This window comes from Caretta caretta, chromosome 3 (assembly GCF_965140235.1).
Source record: "Caretta caretta isolate rCarCar2 chromosome 3, rCarCar1.hap1, whole genome shotgun sequence".
Lineage (NCBI taxonomy): Eukaryota > Metazoa > Chordata > Testudines > Cheloniidae > Caretta > Caretta caretta.
Genome location: NC_134208.1, coordinates 14,544,063 through 14,560,441, shown reverse-complemented (window position 1 = coordinate 14,560,441; position 16,379 = coordinate 14,544,063). Strand labels below are relative to the sequence as shown.

Here is a 16,379-nt window from a genome sequence, read left to right as displayed (position 1 = left end):
AACCCAGTGCTCTGTGCTATGCAGTGGCGTGGTTGGCTCCAGCCTGGCGGCGCAGCTGGCTCCAGCCTGGCGGCGCGGCCGTAGCGCTGCCAGCCACTGGTGCTCCAGGCAGCGTGATAAGGGGGCAGGGAGCAGGGGGGATTGGATAGAGGGCAGGGGAGTTTGGGGCTGGTGGTCAGGGGGTAGGGGTACGGGGGGGGTTAAATGGGGGCAGGAGTCCCGGGGGGGCAGTCAGGAAGGATGGGGGATTGGAGGGGGCAGCGGGGGGCAGTCAGGGGACAGGGAGAAGGGCTGGTTGGATGAGGCAGGAGTCCCGGGGGGGATGAGGGGGCCAATCAAGAAGTAGGGGGGGTTGGATGGGGCAGCAGGGGGCAGTCAGGGGCAGGGGTTCTGGGAGCAGTCAGGGGACAGGGAGAAGGGCTGGTTGGATGGGGCAGGGGTCCTGGGGGGGGCAGTCAGGAATGAGAGGAGGGGTTGGATGGGGAGCCGGGGGGGGGCGCTCAGGGGTTCAGGTTCCAGGGGCGGTCAGGGGACAGGTGTCACGGGGGGGCCGTCAGGGAACGGGGGGGTTGGATGGGACAGGAGTCCCGGGGGAGGGGGAGGCAACAGGGGACGAGAAGCGGGGGGGGGGGGGGGGGGGAGGAGGGTAGCGGGGATGAGAAATGGGGTGGGGGGGGTGTAGCGGGCCATGCCTGGCTGTTTGGGGAGGCACAGCCTCCCTTAACTAGCCCTCCATACAATTTCCGAAACCTGATGTGGCCCTCAGGCCAAAAAGTTTGCCCACCCCTGCCCTAGCACAATGCTGCAATATTCAGGCTGCAGACATCTCAGTGAAATATTGAAATCCAATCAAATTATTTTCAATGAACTGTTTTTTTCTCTCTCTCTCCTTTCTTTTATGCTGAACTTGCTGAAGAGGTGTTTTATTTTTATTTTACACTTGCACATAAAACCTAACCTACATACCAGGTCCAGAGGACCCAACATGCATAAAAAAGTCTGACGTTTTCTGTTTAAATGGACTGGAGTCATTGGGATCCACACTCTTCCCTCCATTTCTGGGTCACAGGCACTCATTGCCCCAGGCTGTCACTGAATCTTGTGAAGCTCTTGGCCTCAAAGAGCGACTGGATGTTTATAGGGATAACAAGAGAATAACCAGGCTTATAATAGTTAATGCTAAAAAAACTTGTGGAAGTGAACCTGAAGCAGGAGGTTTTATAAATCCATCCCCTACTATTAGGGGAGAAACGAGGACAGCAGAGCATCTTTTGATGCTCCAGGAGAGCTCCTTGATGCTCTTTTCCCTGCAATCCCATCTGTGATAGCTGAATCAATGATCTAGTCATCTGTAAATCAGTCAAAACAATGAAAGCTGGCATTAAAAAAAAATCAAGTGAAAAAGCAGAAAAATGATACTCACCTCAAGCCTTTTTTCAAGTGATTCTATTCTGTCTTTTTTGCTGGCCAAGTTAGCTCGTGTGTAGCGGTTCTGTCCTGGTAGGTATAACACCTGGCTATAACATTCTTCCCACACCTGGTTATAAGCCTCACTTGAGAGCTCTCCATGCCCCATTCCTTGCTTTACCACTTCCATCTCTTGTGCCAGTAGATCCTGGGCCTGTTGAAAATTATGAGAAATTACAATCACAAAGTACAGACAACGAGAAAACTCCTCTTGTTGTTTTCAATCCTTTAGAGTGCAATTTTCAGGGGTAATTTCTCTCTCCATACAAAAAGGCCACTTTAGGTTAAGCTAAATTTGAAATTCAACACAAATGCATTAAATTATAAATGAAACCTAGGCAATGGGGCTACTTATGCTGCAGCTATTCCTCATTTCACATAATTTGACCAAACCCAACAATCTGAGGTACCTAATAAAGCAGAGACAGGTTGAGGTGTCTAGCACTGATGCAACGGGCTGGGGGGGGGGGGGAGTTAAAAGTAAATATCTTAAGAGAGGGAGAAAGAACAGCTGCTTCAGCACATGCCTAAGGAATGTAAAATACCATCACTTTCTAGTTTCTTTTACTTGCTCTCCTTAGCACAGCTTAGAAAATCTATTCCAGCAGGAACGGATGATCTGTGCTCCATACAATATGGGCTACAATGCAAGAAAGACTACTTTGATTTCAGCTGAAGAAGATACAGCTTGATCTTATAGAAGGATCTGAATGTTCTACCATTTCCAATCCAGTTTATGAAGCATCTTAACAATGAGGAAGGAACTGAGAAGAGGAAAGGACTCACGCTGCTCCCCCACAATCAAAAACATGAGAAAATCCATCTGGAGCGCGTATGCCTCCAAAAGAGACCTATGGCACAAGTCCCAGTCTGTTGAAATGACACCAACAAGAGTCATTTAGACATTAAGATCAAACTGACAAGTAGATTTCAAGAGCTCCTCTCACACCCACAGAGTGGTGCGACTGTTCTTGTGACAACATGAAGTTTGAGAAATAAAGATTACTGCCAAGGTTTTCAAGAGTGACTAGTAAACTGGGGTACTTTAATTCTGTGGTGTGCACCTTGACACATCTTACAAGGGCCTGATTTTCAGAAAGTGCCAAGTACCTGTCTTCTGACAATTAGACCCCTTTAAGGCATATCAAGTTGGACATGACAAAATGAGGCACTAAACTCACTAGTCATTTTTGAAAATCTTGGCCTATTTCAAAGTAAATATTAAAACAGAACATTACGAAAAAAGTAAGAAATCCAGAGCTCCAGCACTCCAGCTTCAGGAAAAGCTCTCAACACGTAACTCAACATAATCTGATGGCATTTACTGTGGGACAGGAACCCCCTGCATAAAAGACAGAACTCTAAGGCTCCAAGGCTATCAAAGATCTGGAGCTCAATTCGTTGATCTGTTATACCAGTGTAACTCCTTCAACTTCAAATGTATTTACACTGACAGAAAGCTGGTGTAACGGCGTGGTGAAACCGACTGCTGGCATTAGCATCAGGTCTGGTATACATAACAAACACATAAGGGAAACAAAAACTGCCATGTGACACATACTATTGACAGAGTCATAACTACACCTTTTTTCTTACAATATTACACAAATGTAAAAGGCAAACTCTGAGTTTTCAAATGTAGTGATTCACTAGATAAATCACTGAACTTCAACTATACTTTATAGCAACACACCATCAAGAAGGCTACTTGGGTACTCTGAAATCATCTTATCTGGTGAATCTAACGAATAGCTAATTAACCACACAAGGCCGTAGCTCAGAAAGAAAGAAAAGGAGTAGCCCTAGTGTTATTAATATAGCTAAATCCCACAAAGGGTAATGTTTTTGCTAGTATCAATTTTCTGCCTTTGAAGAATTAGCCTATGTGGCTGTGAAAGCTACTTGGCTTTCACAGCTTTATTAGCTCAGGTATCACGGTGAGTATCATTAGTAGCCCTTTCCACGGAAGGGCAATCACTGAAGAAATGCGGTACCTTCTGGAGGAGGAAGTGGAAAAAAAAAAATCAGAAAAGCTATCACCACCTCACAAGGGACCATTCTTACTGTCCACCATACCTCCATGTGAAAGTGCAATTTGGATGTATAGAGGATACTACTCACATGTGCAGAGAGATTAAGCCAGACAGAATGGGAAACAAATTCTGTCTAAAGTTAAGAAAATGTCTAGTGAATATATGGAAAATTTCCAGACCAGGAGCTCTATTAAATTGTGGAATATTCTCTAAGGGAAGTGATAGCAGCCCCAACTCTTGTTACACTTAAAAAAATTCTGGACAAAGCGCTAAGATAATGTAGCCTAGGAAACAAACTGATATTGGCAGAGTGGCAAAGTATGTGATCTAACTATATTTTGCATCTACTTAATTTCTACTAAGAAGAAATCTTCAAGTGTAATTTTTAATTTAATAACAAATTGGAAGTACATTCTGTTCAGCATTGTTGGAGTTGGACAAAGTATAGCTCTTGAATGATGGGTCAGATATGGGCAGGGAAAGATATTTCACATTTATACATCTTTAAAGATGTTTCCAAGTAACCAGGGATCTAGGTGCTAAAATACCACAGTGATGGCACAGTCTAAGAATCTAGACAGATTTTGTACAGAATCTACCAATGAACAAGGCTTATACACAGTAGTACAGCGGTTGTCCTTTTCATCCATTTTGATTGCCATAAACTTTTGGGCTGTAAGGTCTCCTGTGTAGCTGCTCTATACTGATGGGAGAAAGCAGCATAATTAAACTACCCCCAACAAGTGGCAGTAGTTATGTCGCTGGGAGAGTGTCTCCCACCAACATAGTGCTGGCCACACCATTGCTTCTGTCGGTGTAACTTATGTCGGTCAGGGGTGTGTTTTTTCCACAGCCCTGAGTGACATAAGTTTTACTGACAGAAGTGCTAATGTAAATATAACCTTTGTTAAAAGTTACTGACACATTCACAGTGGAGACCCCCTCAAGGAGCTAACTCCACTGCTTTACTTCTAACCTGTCAGTCACTTGGCTGTGAAGTGAAACATCTGTAGGTACTTAATAAATGAACTCCCAGAACCAGAGATCTTGATATATCACTTTGGGCATACAATGCAAGTGAGAATGGAGCTCTGAGGCCTGCTGCTTTGTTCCATTTGTAGCCAATTCTGCCTTCATAGCCATGTCCAGCCAGCTATGGTTTAAGTTCAGTTGCTATAACTGAGGATCATATTGATGTAGAGCAGCAGACTTGGCAATGGATAAATCAAATGCTGTAGGCCTATAGCTGGCTACAGCTAGAGTCTATTTAGAAGCTGAATGACTAGATGGGAAAGGGGATCGAAAATGCTTTATTATTATTTTCCACATGATAGTTCACCCTTCTATAGCATCTTTCACATGAGGATCTCTAAGCACTTTCCAAATGTTACAAAACAAACTAAACACCCTGTGACATAGGCAATGGATACTGGAAGACGGTGAGGTCTGCATGAGTCAGAAGGCTCCAAATTCTAATCCTGGCTCTGCCACTGACTCACTGCACGGCTTGGGAAATTCACTTCATCTTTCAGTCTCAGGTCTTCCGGTGTGCAAAATGGGTAATACTCTCAGGAATTTTGTGAGCTTTAGTTCATGCCTGTACAGTGCTTTGAATATGTAAAGTGTCATATAGAGAGTTACGTATTATTATTATTATTATAATACATAGATTTGCTTCCACCTCAGCAGTGACAAAAAGAAACAGTTATTTGACAGCGCACAGGAACACTACACAGCCAGTAGCAGATGGGAAGTGAATAATATCAGATCCAATTCAAACTTTGGCGTCATTTAATTTCATGGAATGGACTGTTATCAAGATGTAATTTGGCAACAGGAGTGGCTATAGAGCTCCTACTCTTACTAACAGACAGGTGATGAGGACCACAGTTCTACGTTACATCCCAAGGTCAGCACCATCAACCGCACACTGCCTCCCAACACCATGCTGGAGCACTGGCTCAGTTATAACCCCCAGGGGAGAGTGCCACCCACTGCATCATCAGTAACATCTCCTGCAGCACCTACATGCTGCTTGGAGGTCTCCCACTAAATTTAATCCAGGCTTGAGCTTGTTTTCCTTGCAAGATGACAAGGATCTGAAGCACATATGTCAGTAATCCTGTGACACACACTTTCAATGGAAAGACTCTTACCTTCTTGAGTTCCTCTTTGGAGTGCTTCTCATAAGAATTTTGTTCGAGGTACGTAATATGCTCCGCACTGTTCGTTCCAAATCCTGGGCCTTTCCCCTTTTTACCCCCAGGCTGCTCTCCATATGGGTGATGCAGAAGATCAAAATGAAGCATGGTGATCATCTCTTTCTTTATTAGCTCTTCACTTTTCTGCAAGTCTGTTAGAGGAGGCTCTACATTCAAAGGTCTCAGAATCGTTTCATTTACCTAGCCAGAAATAAAATATGTTCAGAAACATTATGCATTATTGTCATGTTAGCCAAAATATATTTGTATAATGCACACACTATAATATTGGTATTTAAAACTGAGCTGTATGTAACAGATGATTAAAGAACTTTGTACCAGCACAATAATCTAAAAACCAAATTTTGTTTTCAGTTACGCGTATGTAACACCCACTGATTATATCCACATGAAGGCAGAAATTGGCCACAAGATGATGAAATTAGCATACTGAAGGAATGATTTTATTCTTTCATGATCCAGCTTAGTTGTATTATGCCTCACAGTAGCTATTGTTTAAAAGCGAGCCAAACAACTATTATAAATGTCTCCTTTTTTCCAATTTTTCCTTTAAATGCCATTTTGATCTTACACCATCATTAAGAAACTTCTCTTACTTACTTCTGCGGGCCTTGGCAGATCCTTCTGAACAGCTTTGTGCATCCGCTTTAGCTCCTTTACACGCTCTGCATCTCTAATAGCCTAAACAGATATTTCAAATGTTAGTCCAACCACCACAATACAGTCTGATGCTTCCCAATAATACAGGAAAGATGAATGCCACTAGACTACTGCAGTAGAGGTGGTATTATTAGTTGCGGTTTTTTTTATAGGAATAAAGGCTACAGCAAGAGACTGTAAGAGAATGGAGGAGAGCTATTATGGCCAACTGACAGCTTACCTCCGATCCACTGTACTAGACAGAACTTCGGGCCTCAGCCAAAGCTCACAGAATTCAGTGGAAAGATTCTCATTGGCTTTCCTGGACTTTGGATCAGGCCCTCAGAGAAGATACCCCAACCTTAATATTCTCCCATGAGGTCATCCTTTTCCATACTCTTTGTTCTTTAGAAATTCCTCCTGCCCTTTGGTTTCAACCTCATGAGACACCTGCTCCACAATCCCATGTGGTCCTGGCTCATCCAGACTAGGCTCCTTACCACTTCCTTTCATTCTACTGGCAGGCCCCCACTTCTCCCTTCTATTAAATCAGGGGACTGAGCCTCCACTTGAATTACAATAATGGAAGTTTAAGAAAATAATAAGGGGATTCTCACACTTTCCAACACACAGGGTACAAATAAAATGGAGAGGTAGCACTGCCTAAAAACTCAGGATTGGTAGCCAGGATCTCCTAAGTTTTAATCCCAGCTCTGCCACTACCTTGCCTCTTAAAACAGGACACCAGCTGGCCCCACATGGATGTGCAAGAGGAACAAAAGATAACAAAGTGACTTTGCCCAATGTACTTGCGCAGGTGGCTGCAGGATACTAGAAGGGTTGAGGAGGATAGCAGGCCTTGTCTGCTGCCTTAGGGACCAATGGCCATTTATTCATTATTATTGAATAATAATGTCCCCTTCTCCTCCAAACACTAGCCAGAAGAGGGGGGTGTATGCATGCAGGCGAAAAGCACTAGCTACACCTTTCCAAAAGTATAAGAGCCGTCTCCTCCGAGCACCTTCCCTCCAATGCCAATAGAAGTATTGTTTCTTTAAAAGCACAATCCCTCCAAGCACCAGGTCTTGGGCAGTGCCCCTGACCCCGGACCCTGTTTTCCTCACCTACAAAATGAACATACTGCTATTTATCCCAGCATTTACACCACATTCACCACCACTGTATCTGAACACCTGCTTCTCACGGAGAGTTGTGACTGTTACTTGTGTCAAGTATCGGGGGTAGCTGTGTTAGTCTGTATCCACAAAAACAACAAGGAGTCTGGTGGCACCTTAAAGACTAACAGAAACAGCAGAACTAAAATTCATTTGCAAATTTAACACCATTAATTTGGGCTTGCACAGGGACTAAAGCAGCTCTGCCTCTCCCGGAATTGACACCTTCTCATCTATTACTGGGAGTGGACCACATCCAGCCTGACCGAATTGGCCCTGTCAACACTGGTTCTCCACTTGCGAGGTAACTCCCTTCCCTTCATGTGTCATTATATAATGCCTGCATCTGTAATTTTCACGCCATGCATCTGAGGAAGTGGTGTTTTACCCACAAAAGCTTATGCCCAAATAAATCTGTTAGTCTTTAAGGTGCCACCAGACTCCTGACTGTTACTTGTGTAGCTCTTTGAAGTTGTAAAGCAGTAGGCAAGTGGGAATTTTGCACCCAACTATATTTTGAATAGCAATCCTCATTTCCTTGTGATCATTTCTACATAAAGGAGGAGTGCATAGCATGTAATATTAATAGGCTATAGGACCTTATGGAATGGAATATGAATTGTATATACTTGATTTCAGTGGGACAGCCTAGCATTAACAAACATGGAAAACGTTCGTCACACATGAATAAAGATTCAGGCTTCATTTCCATCTTTTGTTCACTTGCCAACATATAGTGAAGGGCAAAGAGAATTATTAAAATATTGTTTTAAAGGTACACACTGAAAGTAAATTTCTAATTATGTTCCTAAAATTAATACTCCAAAGAGCTTAGAAAAAGCAAAAAACAAGGTGCCCAATAAAGGCGCACATCCTTACTATATTTCACATGTGATATTCTGTGGTTACCATATTAGATTCTGAAAGAAAACCTGAATAGACAGTTTTTAATTTAATTAATGTGCATAAAGTTAAGCACATTTAAGTCTTTACAGAATCGGGACCTAAAACTGTGACTAGGAAAAAAAATATTTCAGGAAAAATTTATATTTATTATCTCTTTCCTTGTGTTAAGATTAGGTGTGACTTACGATACTAGTAAATTAAAAAAATTTTCAACAGAAGTGTGATTTTTAACTTGAGTGTGTTCCTTTAAATATTCTAATGTTACCCTAATGCAGGTAACATGTACGTTTTTTCTAATTTTCCTCATATAACCCATTGCTTTAATTAAGTATGTATCTTGAGCTACAGGAAATAACATACAGAGTAGAGAACTTTTACTGATTTCACAATGTACTCCCACCTGTTTGCGAGCATCCACATCAGCAGCATCTTCTATATAGGTATCATCTGTTTCATGTTCCTCAAGTTCCTTCTCTGCATTTTCCGGTAAAACAATCTCAAAGTCATTCTTTGGGGCAGGAAGACCCATAAGCCCTAGACGCAGATGCTCACGAGACTCTCTTTCCTGTTGAAAGTAAATCAAGTTTTAATCATTCTGAATGCACAGACATTTATATTATTTGGTAGATTTTCATTTTCCTTGGGTACTAATAAATACAGAGAAAAAGTACACAGATTTCATCTGGTGATTTTAGCTAGCTATGCAGTCAACTTAACAGAAAATGTAAGTAAAAACTTAAAAGCAAGTTTAACAAATGAAAGATGAAGGTTATTAATCCACATTATACAAAAGACAATGACTCCAGAATTCATGCTCTACGAATAGTCTCCTGAGGCCTGTGGAAGGAAGATGTGCAGCTTCCCTGAAAACAGCTTGTGAAAGGTGCAAGGAAAGGGATCCAGAGAAACAGCTATTTAGTGTAGGAGTATAGCACAGGAGTGGCTCCTCTTTTCTCACTGTCAGTTTCAACATGACACTAGAAGTTCAAGATGACAGGCACTTTACGAAGTTACTCATATAGCGAGTTGTTGCACAGCCTGGATATAGGGCTATCTGTGGAGAGTTGTCTAACGGGAACATTTCTCTTCAGATATCACTGCTCTAGAATTGCAATGCAGTGGCTTATAGATATGGCAATTATGCCAGTAGGGTAATGGCAAAAGCACAAGCATCTCTGGAAACCTTCGGAATCTGAAGTCTCTTGCTGAACTTCCGAAGTCAAGAGCCAAGCTTACCCTTGAAAAGGACGAGATGGCACTGAGACACTTGCAAAGACCTCCAAATAGACTTAGTCCTTTAAGCGAAGAGAAAACTTCAGATTCTGGACTACAAGAGCTATTTCCTTCAAAAGAACATGCCAAGCACTTTGGACTGGAAATCCTTTGTTAGCCCAAAGAGAAACACCGGTGCCTATAGTGGGAGATATCCAAAACCACAGTACAGGCTGCAGAATTTGCCACATAAAAGGAGCTCCCAAGGCAATTCCTATGTAATTCTGTGCCCTCTTACACCACATCTATTTGGCAAGATTCAGCTGGCAGAATAGCCAGGAATGGAAACATCTGTTGACAAAGGTGATGAAAGAATCTGGACCAGATTGCTACATTACTGGGCATCTCAAGGGCTACAGCTCTTAATGGGTAAACCTTAAAACCGCTCTACTTCAATTTTGTCAACGGGGTACACTGATGAGAAAGTCCTGTACCTAGAATTGGCGGCCAAAATATGAGGGATTTGAGGGTGGAATGGGATTATAGGATAAACGAATCTTTTCTTGGGACTAAGTATTTCCTGTTCCACTTCAAAGACACAAGTGGGACTGAGGTCTAGTTATAGCCAAATGTCTTTATGTGGTGGAGCGTTGGAGCTCTTTGACTGGGCATATTCAAAGCTGTTTTTCTTTTTCATGTGTGGTGAGATTTTTGCTTTTAAAGTGTATTCTTGATGTGATGAAAATGCAGAGATGTAATTTTATTAGGTCATGAATATTTATATGTAACTGGTAATACAAATTCTGTACAGGAGATCAACATGAATTTCAAATCCCAGGAAGTTAATAGAACATTCTTCTCTTCCTCACACGTACTACTTACCAGCTGTTTTGCATAAGACGGATCATTGTAATCTGCCATTCCCTCTTCTGGATTGATGTTCAATTTATCTCGCAGGGGAGTCCTACCTGGAGTTGCTCCAACCACTGGTTTAGGAGTTATTCCACCACGAGGTGTCAAACCTTCTGCTCCATGAGATGGAGTCCTATAGAGTTAAGTAAAGGCACATTTGAACTTTTAATCAAAGGGCATCAGCTCTGAAAGAGTTTGAATGCTTTTTTGCATAGTAAGATACAGCTAAACTGAGCCACTTTTCAGAACTTTTTGTAAGACACACAATCTGTGATGATAGCTTAATAAAAGCGGTTTCTTTCATAGAACAAACAATAATGGAGAATGCGCATGCACACACAGAGAAAATCTATTACTGATCCAAAGCACCATATTTAAGATGCAACGTTAAAAATGCTATAGCCTTGCATAAATGTATTTAGAAAGATACTGCAGTTCTCTTTGGCTTGAAAGGATAGGGATTTCTTAAAACACTTCACATGTCAGAATGGCAAAGCCCATTTAACTTAGCCTATTGATTTTATTTAGCCCAGAGAAAGCTTTGTTCTGGTTGCATAGATGAAAAACACAGCTTTCCATGGGTGCCAAAAAAATTGTTACAGGCTTGAATTTATTAAAGTAACATATTTTTTAACTTAGATTTTTCAAAGTATTGTTACAACTAAAGCCCCCATGTATTCTGCATGGGTTAGTCACAACAAAATGTTACAAATTTCACAGATTACCACAGAGTAACACTGAAGTACAGGAAACATTTCAGTTAAAAGGGCTCTTAGATGTTTAAACTTGCTCTGTTGAGAGAATAAATAATAATAACATCTAACCCATCTTAAAACTGTTAACATGAAGGTTCTGCTTTGTTATATTGCTTCTTTTAAACAAAAAAGACGTAGAATACTGTTTCTAACATAACAAGCCCACATTTTCCATCCAAGATTTTGGATGTGAACACCCACAATGCATGAAAGTTAGGTGGCTAGAAAACAACCCTATTTGCATGTGCAGATCTGATCTTCAGTGAATGAAAAACTTGAACGCAAAATTAGATTACACACACACACACGCCGGCAACTGGATCAGCACAGGCTGACCTTTGCACTTGTGTTAAGCTGCGCTGACTTCAACAGAACTCTGCATAAAATAAAGACCTGCTTGAGTGGATCCAATTGTGGCTTCTGGATAAAAAATTTTAGGGAACAGACTGAGGTTATTTTTGAAAAGTTGCCACAAGAATACCTATGTACTTCATTTGCCTCTGCTTCCTCAAGTACGATGAACAGAAGTAAAATTAAAACTTGAGTTGAAAAACTTCAGCCACAAAATATACTGAGTCTATGGAATTTTCCAGTTCTACGGAATATGGCATTTGTGGGATATATGTTTATTTGGGACCTACTGTAAGAGTCAAACTAACAATTCCACAATGTTTGGATTGGCTGTACAAGAATTATATTACATACATACACAAACACATAAACATGGCCTATAAAATATTCACCTCGGCTTTTCAAAGGTTCACAGAAGTTTTAATCAAGTGTCTCTCAACAGCTGACACTCAGATGCAATACTTTGGAAACGTTAGGATCAGATATTACATAGAATGCCACTGTCCATTTTAAATATACCAGTTAATTTGTATTGCCATAGCAGCCAGGAGCCCTAGTCATGGACCAGTACCACATTGTGCTAGACACTGTACTAAAAGATGTGAGGCTCAACTTGACAAAGATGATAAGAAGAAAAAGAAAGTGGTATAATAAGGGCTAAAAAATCAAACTAGCATTTGCTGTAGGTCAATAATCAAATCCTGTTATTTAAAATATGTTAAGAACTTCCACTCATCCCACCATCTCTGAATAGTTTGCTTTACCTGAAGGGTGTGGAAAGCACTGTATTCGGAGTCTGAACAACTTGTCTCTGGGGTGTCACTCCAGAGAAGTCACTCTCATGGAGGGGGGTATTAAGACCACCTTTCAGGGGGGTGTCTACGTTCGTCAAAGCCATCAAGTTCTGGGCTTCCTGTGTGACAGACAATATACAGAGCACGTTACCAGGATTTCCAAAATCAACCTCTGTTGTGCAAGTTTAATAGACCTAGTGTTAAAAAATAGGTATGAATGCTGAATAGTCATTTAAATGTCAAAGTATTTTGTTGAAGTTGTTAAAAATTTCCTAATTTTAAGAAGAACACACTGGCTACTTACATGTCTTACAACAGAGCTGAGTATTTTAATCTTCCTTAGTTGCTACAATGAGGGAGTTGCTTAATATTTCAGTTTCCTTCAATCTGGGTAGATACCACCGCTAAGATTTTCAAAAGTGATCAGTGATCTCTAACATGTAATTAAAGACACTTTAAAGGCTCTGATTTTCAGAAAGTGCTGTTCTCCCGCGCTCTGAAAAATCAGGGTCTTTTAAGGTGTCCAAGTTCATCCAAAAATTATCAAGACCATAAGGCCATGTCTAGATGTAATAAATTCACTTCTCCAAGAGGCAGTAGTTATGTTGAAGGAAGAATTCTCCCATTGACCTAGAAGTGTCTACACCAGGCTTAGTTCAGCCTAATTATGTTGCACAGGGGGTGAGATTTTTCACAGTCCAATGCGATGTAGTTAGGTCGACTTAACTTCGTAGGGTAGACCAGGCCTTAGTCACTTTTGAAAATCTGGGTATATGCCTGAAATGAGTCAAGAACATTTTCTTCTCACAAAGATTTTGTCCTTTTGTCTTAAAGAAATCAGACAACCCTAAAGGTTAACACAGTGGACTAAACAGAGTCACACAAGAACTGTAACTACAACACAATGATAATCCCTCTATTCTAGTATCTTGCCTCCAAAAGTGCCTTATATGTCAGGTTTGAGGCAGATGGTCACTTCCACCCCACGCTGAAGTACCTAATCACTTGGGGGGAGATGATACAGGAATGGATGGCTGGTTGGGTCAGTTCCTGGGAGAAGCGGGGGCCCCACAGGGTTCCTGCCTTGGGTGACATACTGCCTCCCACACAGCACTGATGCAGCTGGAGAGTAACCCGTTGGTCTCAGCTGACAGCAGCACCACCTTGGCCCCAGCCTCAGTCCCAGCTACTGGCTCAGCACCCTTGACTTCCTGCAGCAGCAGATCTCCACAGTGCTCATGGTACTGGTGGACCTAGGAGTGCCAAGATTTGCCCCAGGCAGCAAGGCCCCCTACCCACGGCCTACACTGCCCCTGCTCGCACTAAAAGAGGTACCCATTCTCTCTGCCTGCGACCCTAGCACCTATTAGCCCTGCTCTCTTCATTCCAGGGCCCCTCAGGTCGTGGTAGGGGGTGTCGCAGTGTCAATGGGTGTTAAAATTCCCTAAAATATTTGCAAGTTTTATTTTAGCTGCTATGATTTATACTCTTTTTGAGCAGAACTGTGAGATAACACGAAAGGTGCTCTAGGAAATCAAATTACTCCTTTTGATACTCAGACTCTTATTATGACTATATTGATCAAAACCCTTCTACTTTATTACTTGTATTCTTATAAGCTATAGGATTTTCACCTCTTTGTGTTGTCTTACTAAACTATGGAGTGGCATAACTTTTTTTCCTTCGCTTAGGGAGGCTTGCTATGACAAAGTCTGAGTACCCTCACTCTAGTATAACATAGAACTTGCTCTATACATTTATACTTTACCTGCAGGATCCTGTCCTGTGCCGCTGGAGTTTTGGGCGTTCTAAGGGCAATGCTGTTGTTGGTGACATTGTATTCAGACAAAAGGGTGCTGGAAGCAGAGTTAGTAATTCCAGATTCTTCAGCTGTTTGACGTGCAATCTCGCTCGCCTGGCCTACTTTCACTACTTCCTCGAGTTCTGTATCTGAAATCTTTCAAAGGAAACCAGTATCAAACAACGAGTTACATTTGGGAGAATAAAGTTCATACTTGCAGGTATCAAGAATTACATACCAAAGGAAAAAGGTAACATTTTAAGAATACTCTCCTCTCACCCAGCTCAAACAGATACTCTACTCCTACTTAATGCACTGGCTAGTTGCTTATTCAATGCATTTTAAAAAATAAACAACCTGTCTGCCATGTATGACGATAAAAAGGTGCGAGACTGAGAGGTCGAAAGGTACGGTACGTGCAATGGCAGTGCAGTGCTGCCAACGTATGTCACCTCTAACCTAGGAAAAGCACCTCTATGCCCGTTTGAACCTTGGTCTCTGCAACAATTGTGGTATGCTAGGTACAGAACTGTGACCATTCGACTCATTTCACACAGGCCACCAAACATCAGACAGATGGTAACAGTTTGCCTCTGATCGACAATTTACCTGAGGTGCTGGAAGCACTAGTTTGCTTCTTTTTTTAGTAAACTCTGACACTCCACTGGTCTGAAGAATAGCTGAAGGCAAGTCAGATTCTTTCTTCCGTTTCATATGCTGTTTGTCTTTTTTGCGCTCTCTTCCTTCCTTCTCCCTGTCACAATGGACAAGAAAGTCATTTAAAACGCTCAGAACTGATCAGCAAAGCAAAACTGGCAATTCAGAGAGAGACAGAAAATCCTTTGCTCTAGCTGGTGAAGGTGGGATATGCTGTAACAAAACATATTTCAGGAAGAGGTAGCAGCTTTGTGGATCAGAAGTCAATTGATAATACATGGATTGAAAACCATGCAATAAGAAAAGGAATGTCACATCTGTAAATAATGGGATTTAGGAAACAGCTTGCTACTTCGGCTGCAGTTAGTAGACATCCATTGGTGCTCGCCAGCATGCCAGTGACTGCAGGAAGAGGGAGGAGCACTGAAAAATGCTAAGAAGCCCCAAGTGTAAGCAAGCAGGAGCTGTCCTTCCTCCAACAAGTGGTAGGAGGAAGCCAGGGAGCGATGGGAGCTTAGGAAACAAGGCTCTGCCCTTGAAGGAATAGTAAAAGAAGCAGCACATGAACTCTTGCAAGGAAAGTTGGAGGAAGAGTTAGTAGAGCATGGAGCCAGGTTTGAATCTGTATATTACACACACTTTTTTAAACAACAACACTGGAATTAAGGGCTATAATTCCAACAAGAGTTTCTGGTGAAGCCACTTGAGTTTCCTTCTCATGGTTCACAATCACATGACGCTCTTGCTGGAATTGCAGCTCTGTAATTCACAGCTGTCTGCTATTTATGCTGTATACAATGGATTGCCTAAACTAGGAAATATTAAAAGAAAAATTAATTAGATTAGAGCTAGTAAATCAAGTTGGACGGATTGTTGGATCTGCTCACTCAACAGGGAACAGTTGGCAGAAGTAACTGGAAGTGAATTGTGGAAGTACAAACAACAGCATGCTGGCTAGCTCTGCTGTTCCATTTGACAACGTTTGTCGCTGCTCCAGCAAACATTTTCAGAGACAATTTTGTTAAATAAATAAAAAAGGACTTGAGCTGATTCTAATAATAATATAATCACATGTGGCAAAATGGCAATAAAACAAACAAATGAAGTATTGCCACGACATGTCAGAGCTGCTCTTACAAGCAATTTAATAAAGCCATGTTTTGTAGGAAGAAAAATCATCATTCCTCTGATGAAAACTAAAATGCAATTATCTTACTGATGTAAAAATATGACAGAGTTGGTGATGCAATGGTTTAAATTCCTTAAAGTCTTGAAATTCTTAGGTTCAAAAGAGCAAAAAAGGAGTTCGGGAGCCTCATTCTTGGGTCCAGTCAACATTTTTCCACATTATTAAACTGACACAAAATTCACCAAGACAAGTAATCATAAGAGACCTAGAACTGAAGAGAAGCGGCCTGCAAGTCAGAATCAAGGTGCACTGGCATATGCCCAGTG

General features: G+C 41.6%; 1 protein-coding gene across 1 annotated transcript in view; it reads right to left on the bottom strand.

Annotated features, from left to right (window-relative positions):
- Positions 1 to 16,379, bottom strand: part of CDC5L (cell division cycle 5 like) — a 48,692-nt gene that overhangs the window by 23,819 nt on the left and 8,494 nt on the right. The window contains exons 7-14 of the mRNA XM_048845727.2: positions 14,877 to 15,021; positions 14,235 to 14,423; positions 12,437 to 12,585; positions 10,537 to 10,699; positions 8,843 to 9,007; positions 6,323 to 6,403; positions 5,657 to 5,902; positions 1,424 to 1,621 (exon numbers count right to left, since the gene is read on the bottom strand). Of these exons, the coding sequence (XP_048701684.1) occupies positions 1,424 to 1,621; positions 5,657 to 5,902; positions 6,323 to 6,403; positions 8,843 to 9,007; positions 10,537 to 10,699; positions 12,437 to 12,585; positions 14,235 to 14,423; positions 14,877 to 15,021 (1,336 nt within the window). The remainder of the gene's footprint in view (positions 1 to 1,423; positions 1,622 to 5,656; positions 5,903 to 6,322; positions 6,404 to 8,842; positions 9,008 to 10,536; positions 10,700 to 12,436; positions 12,586 to 14,234; positions 14,424 to 14,876; positions 15,022 to 16,379) is intronic.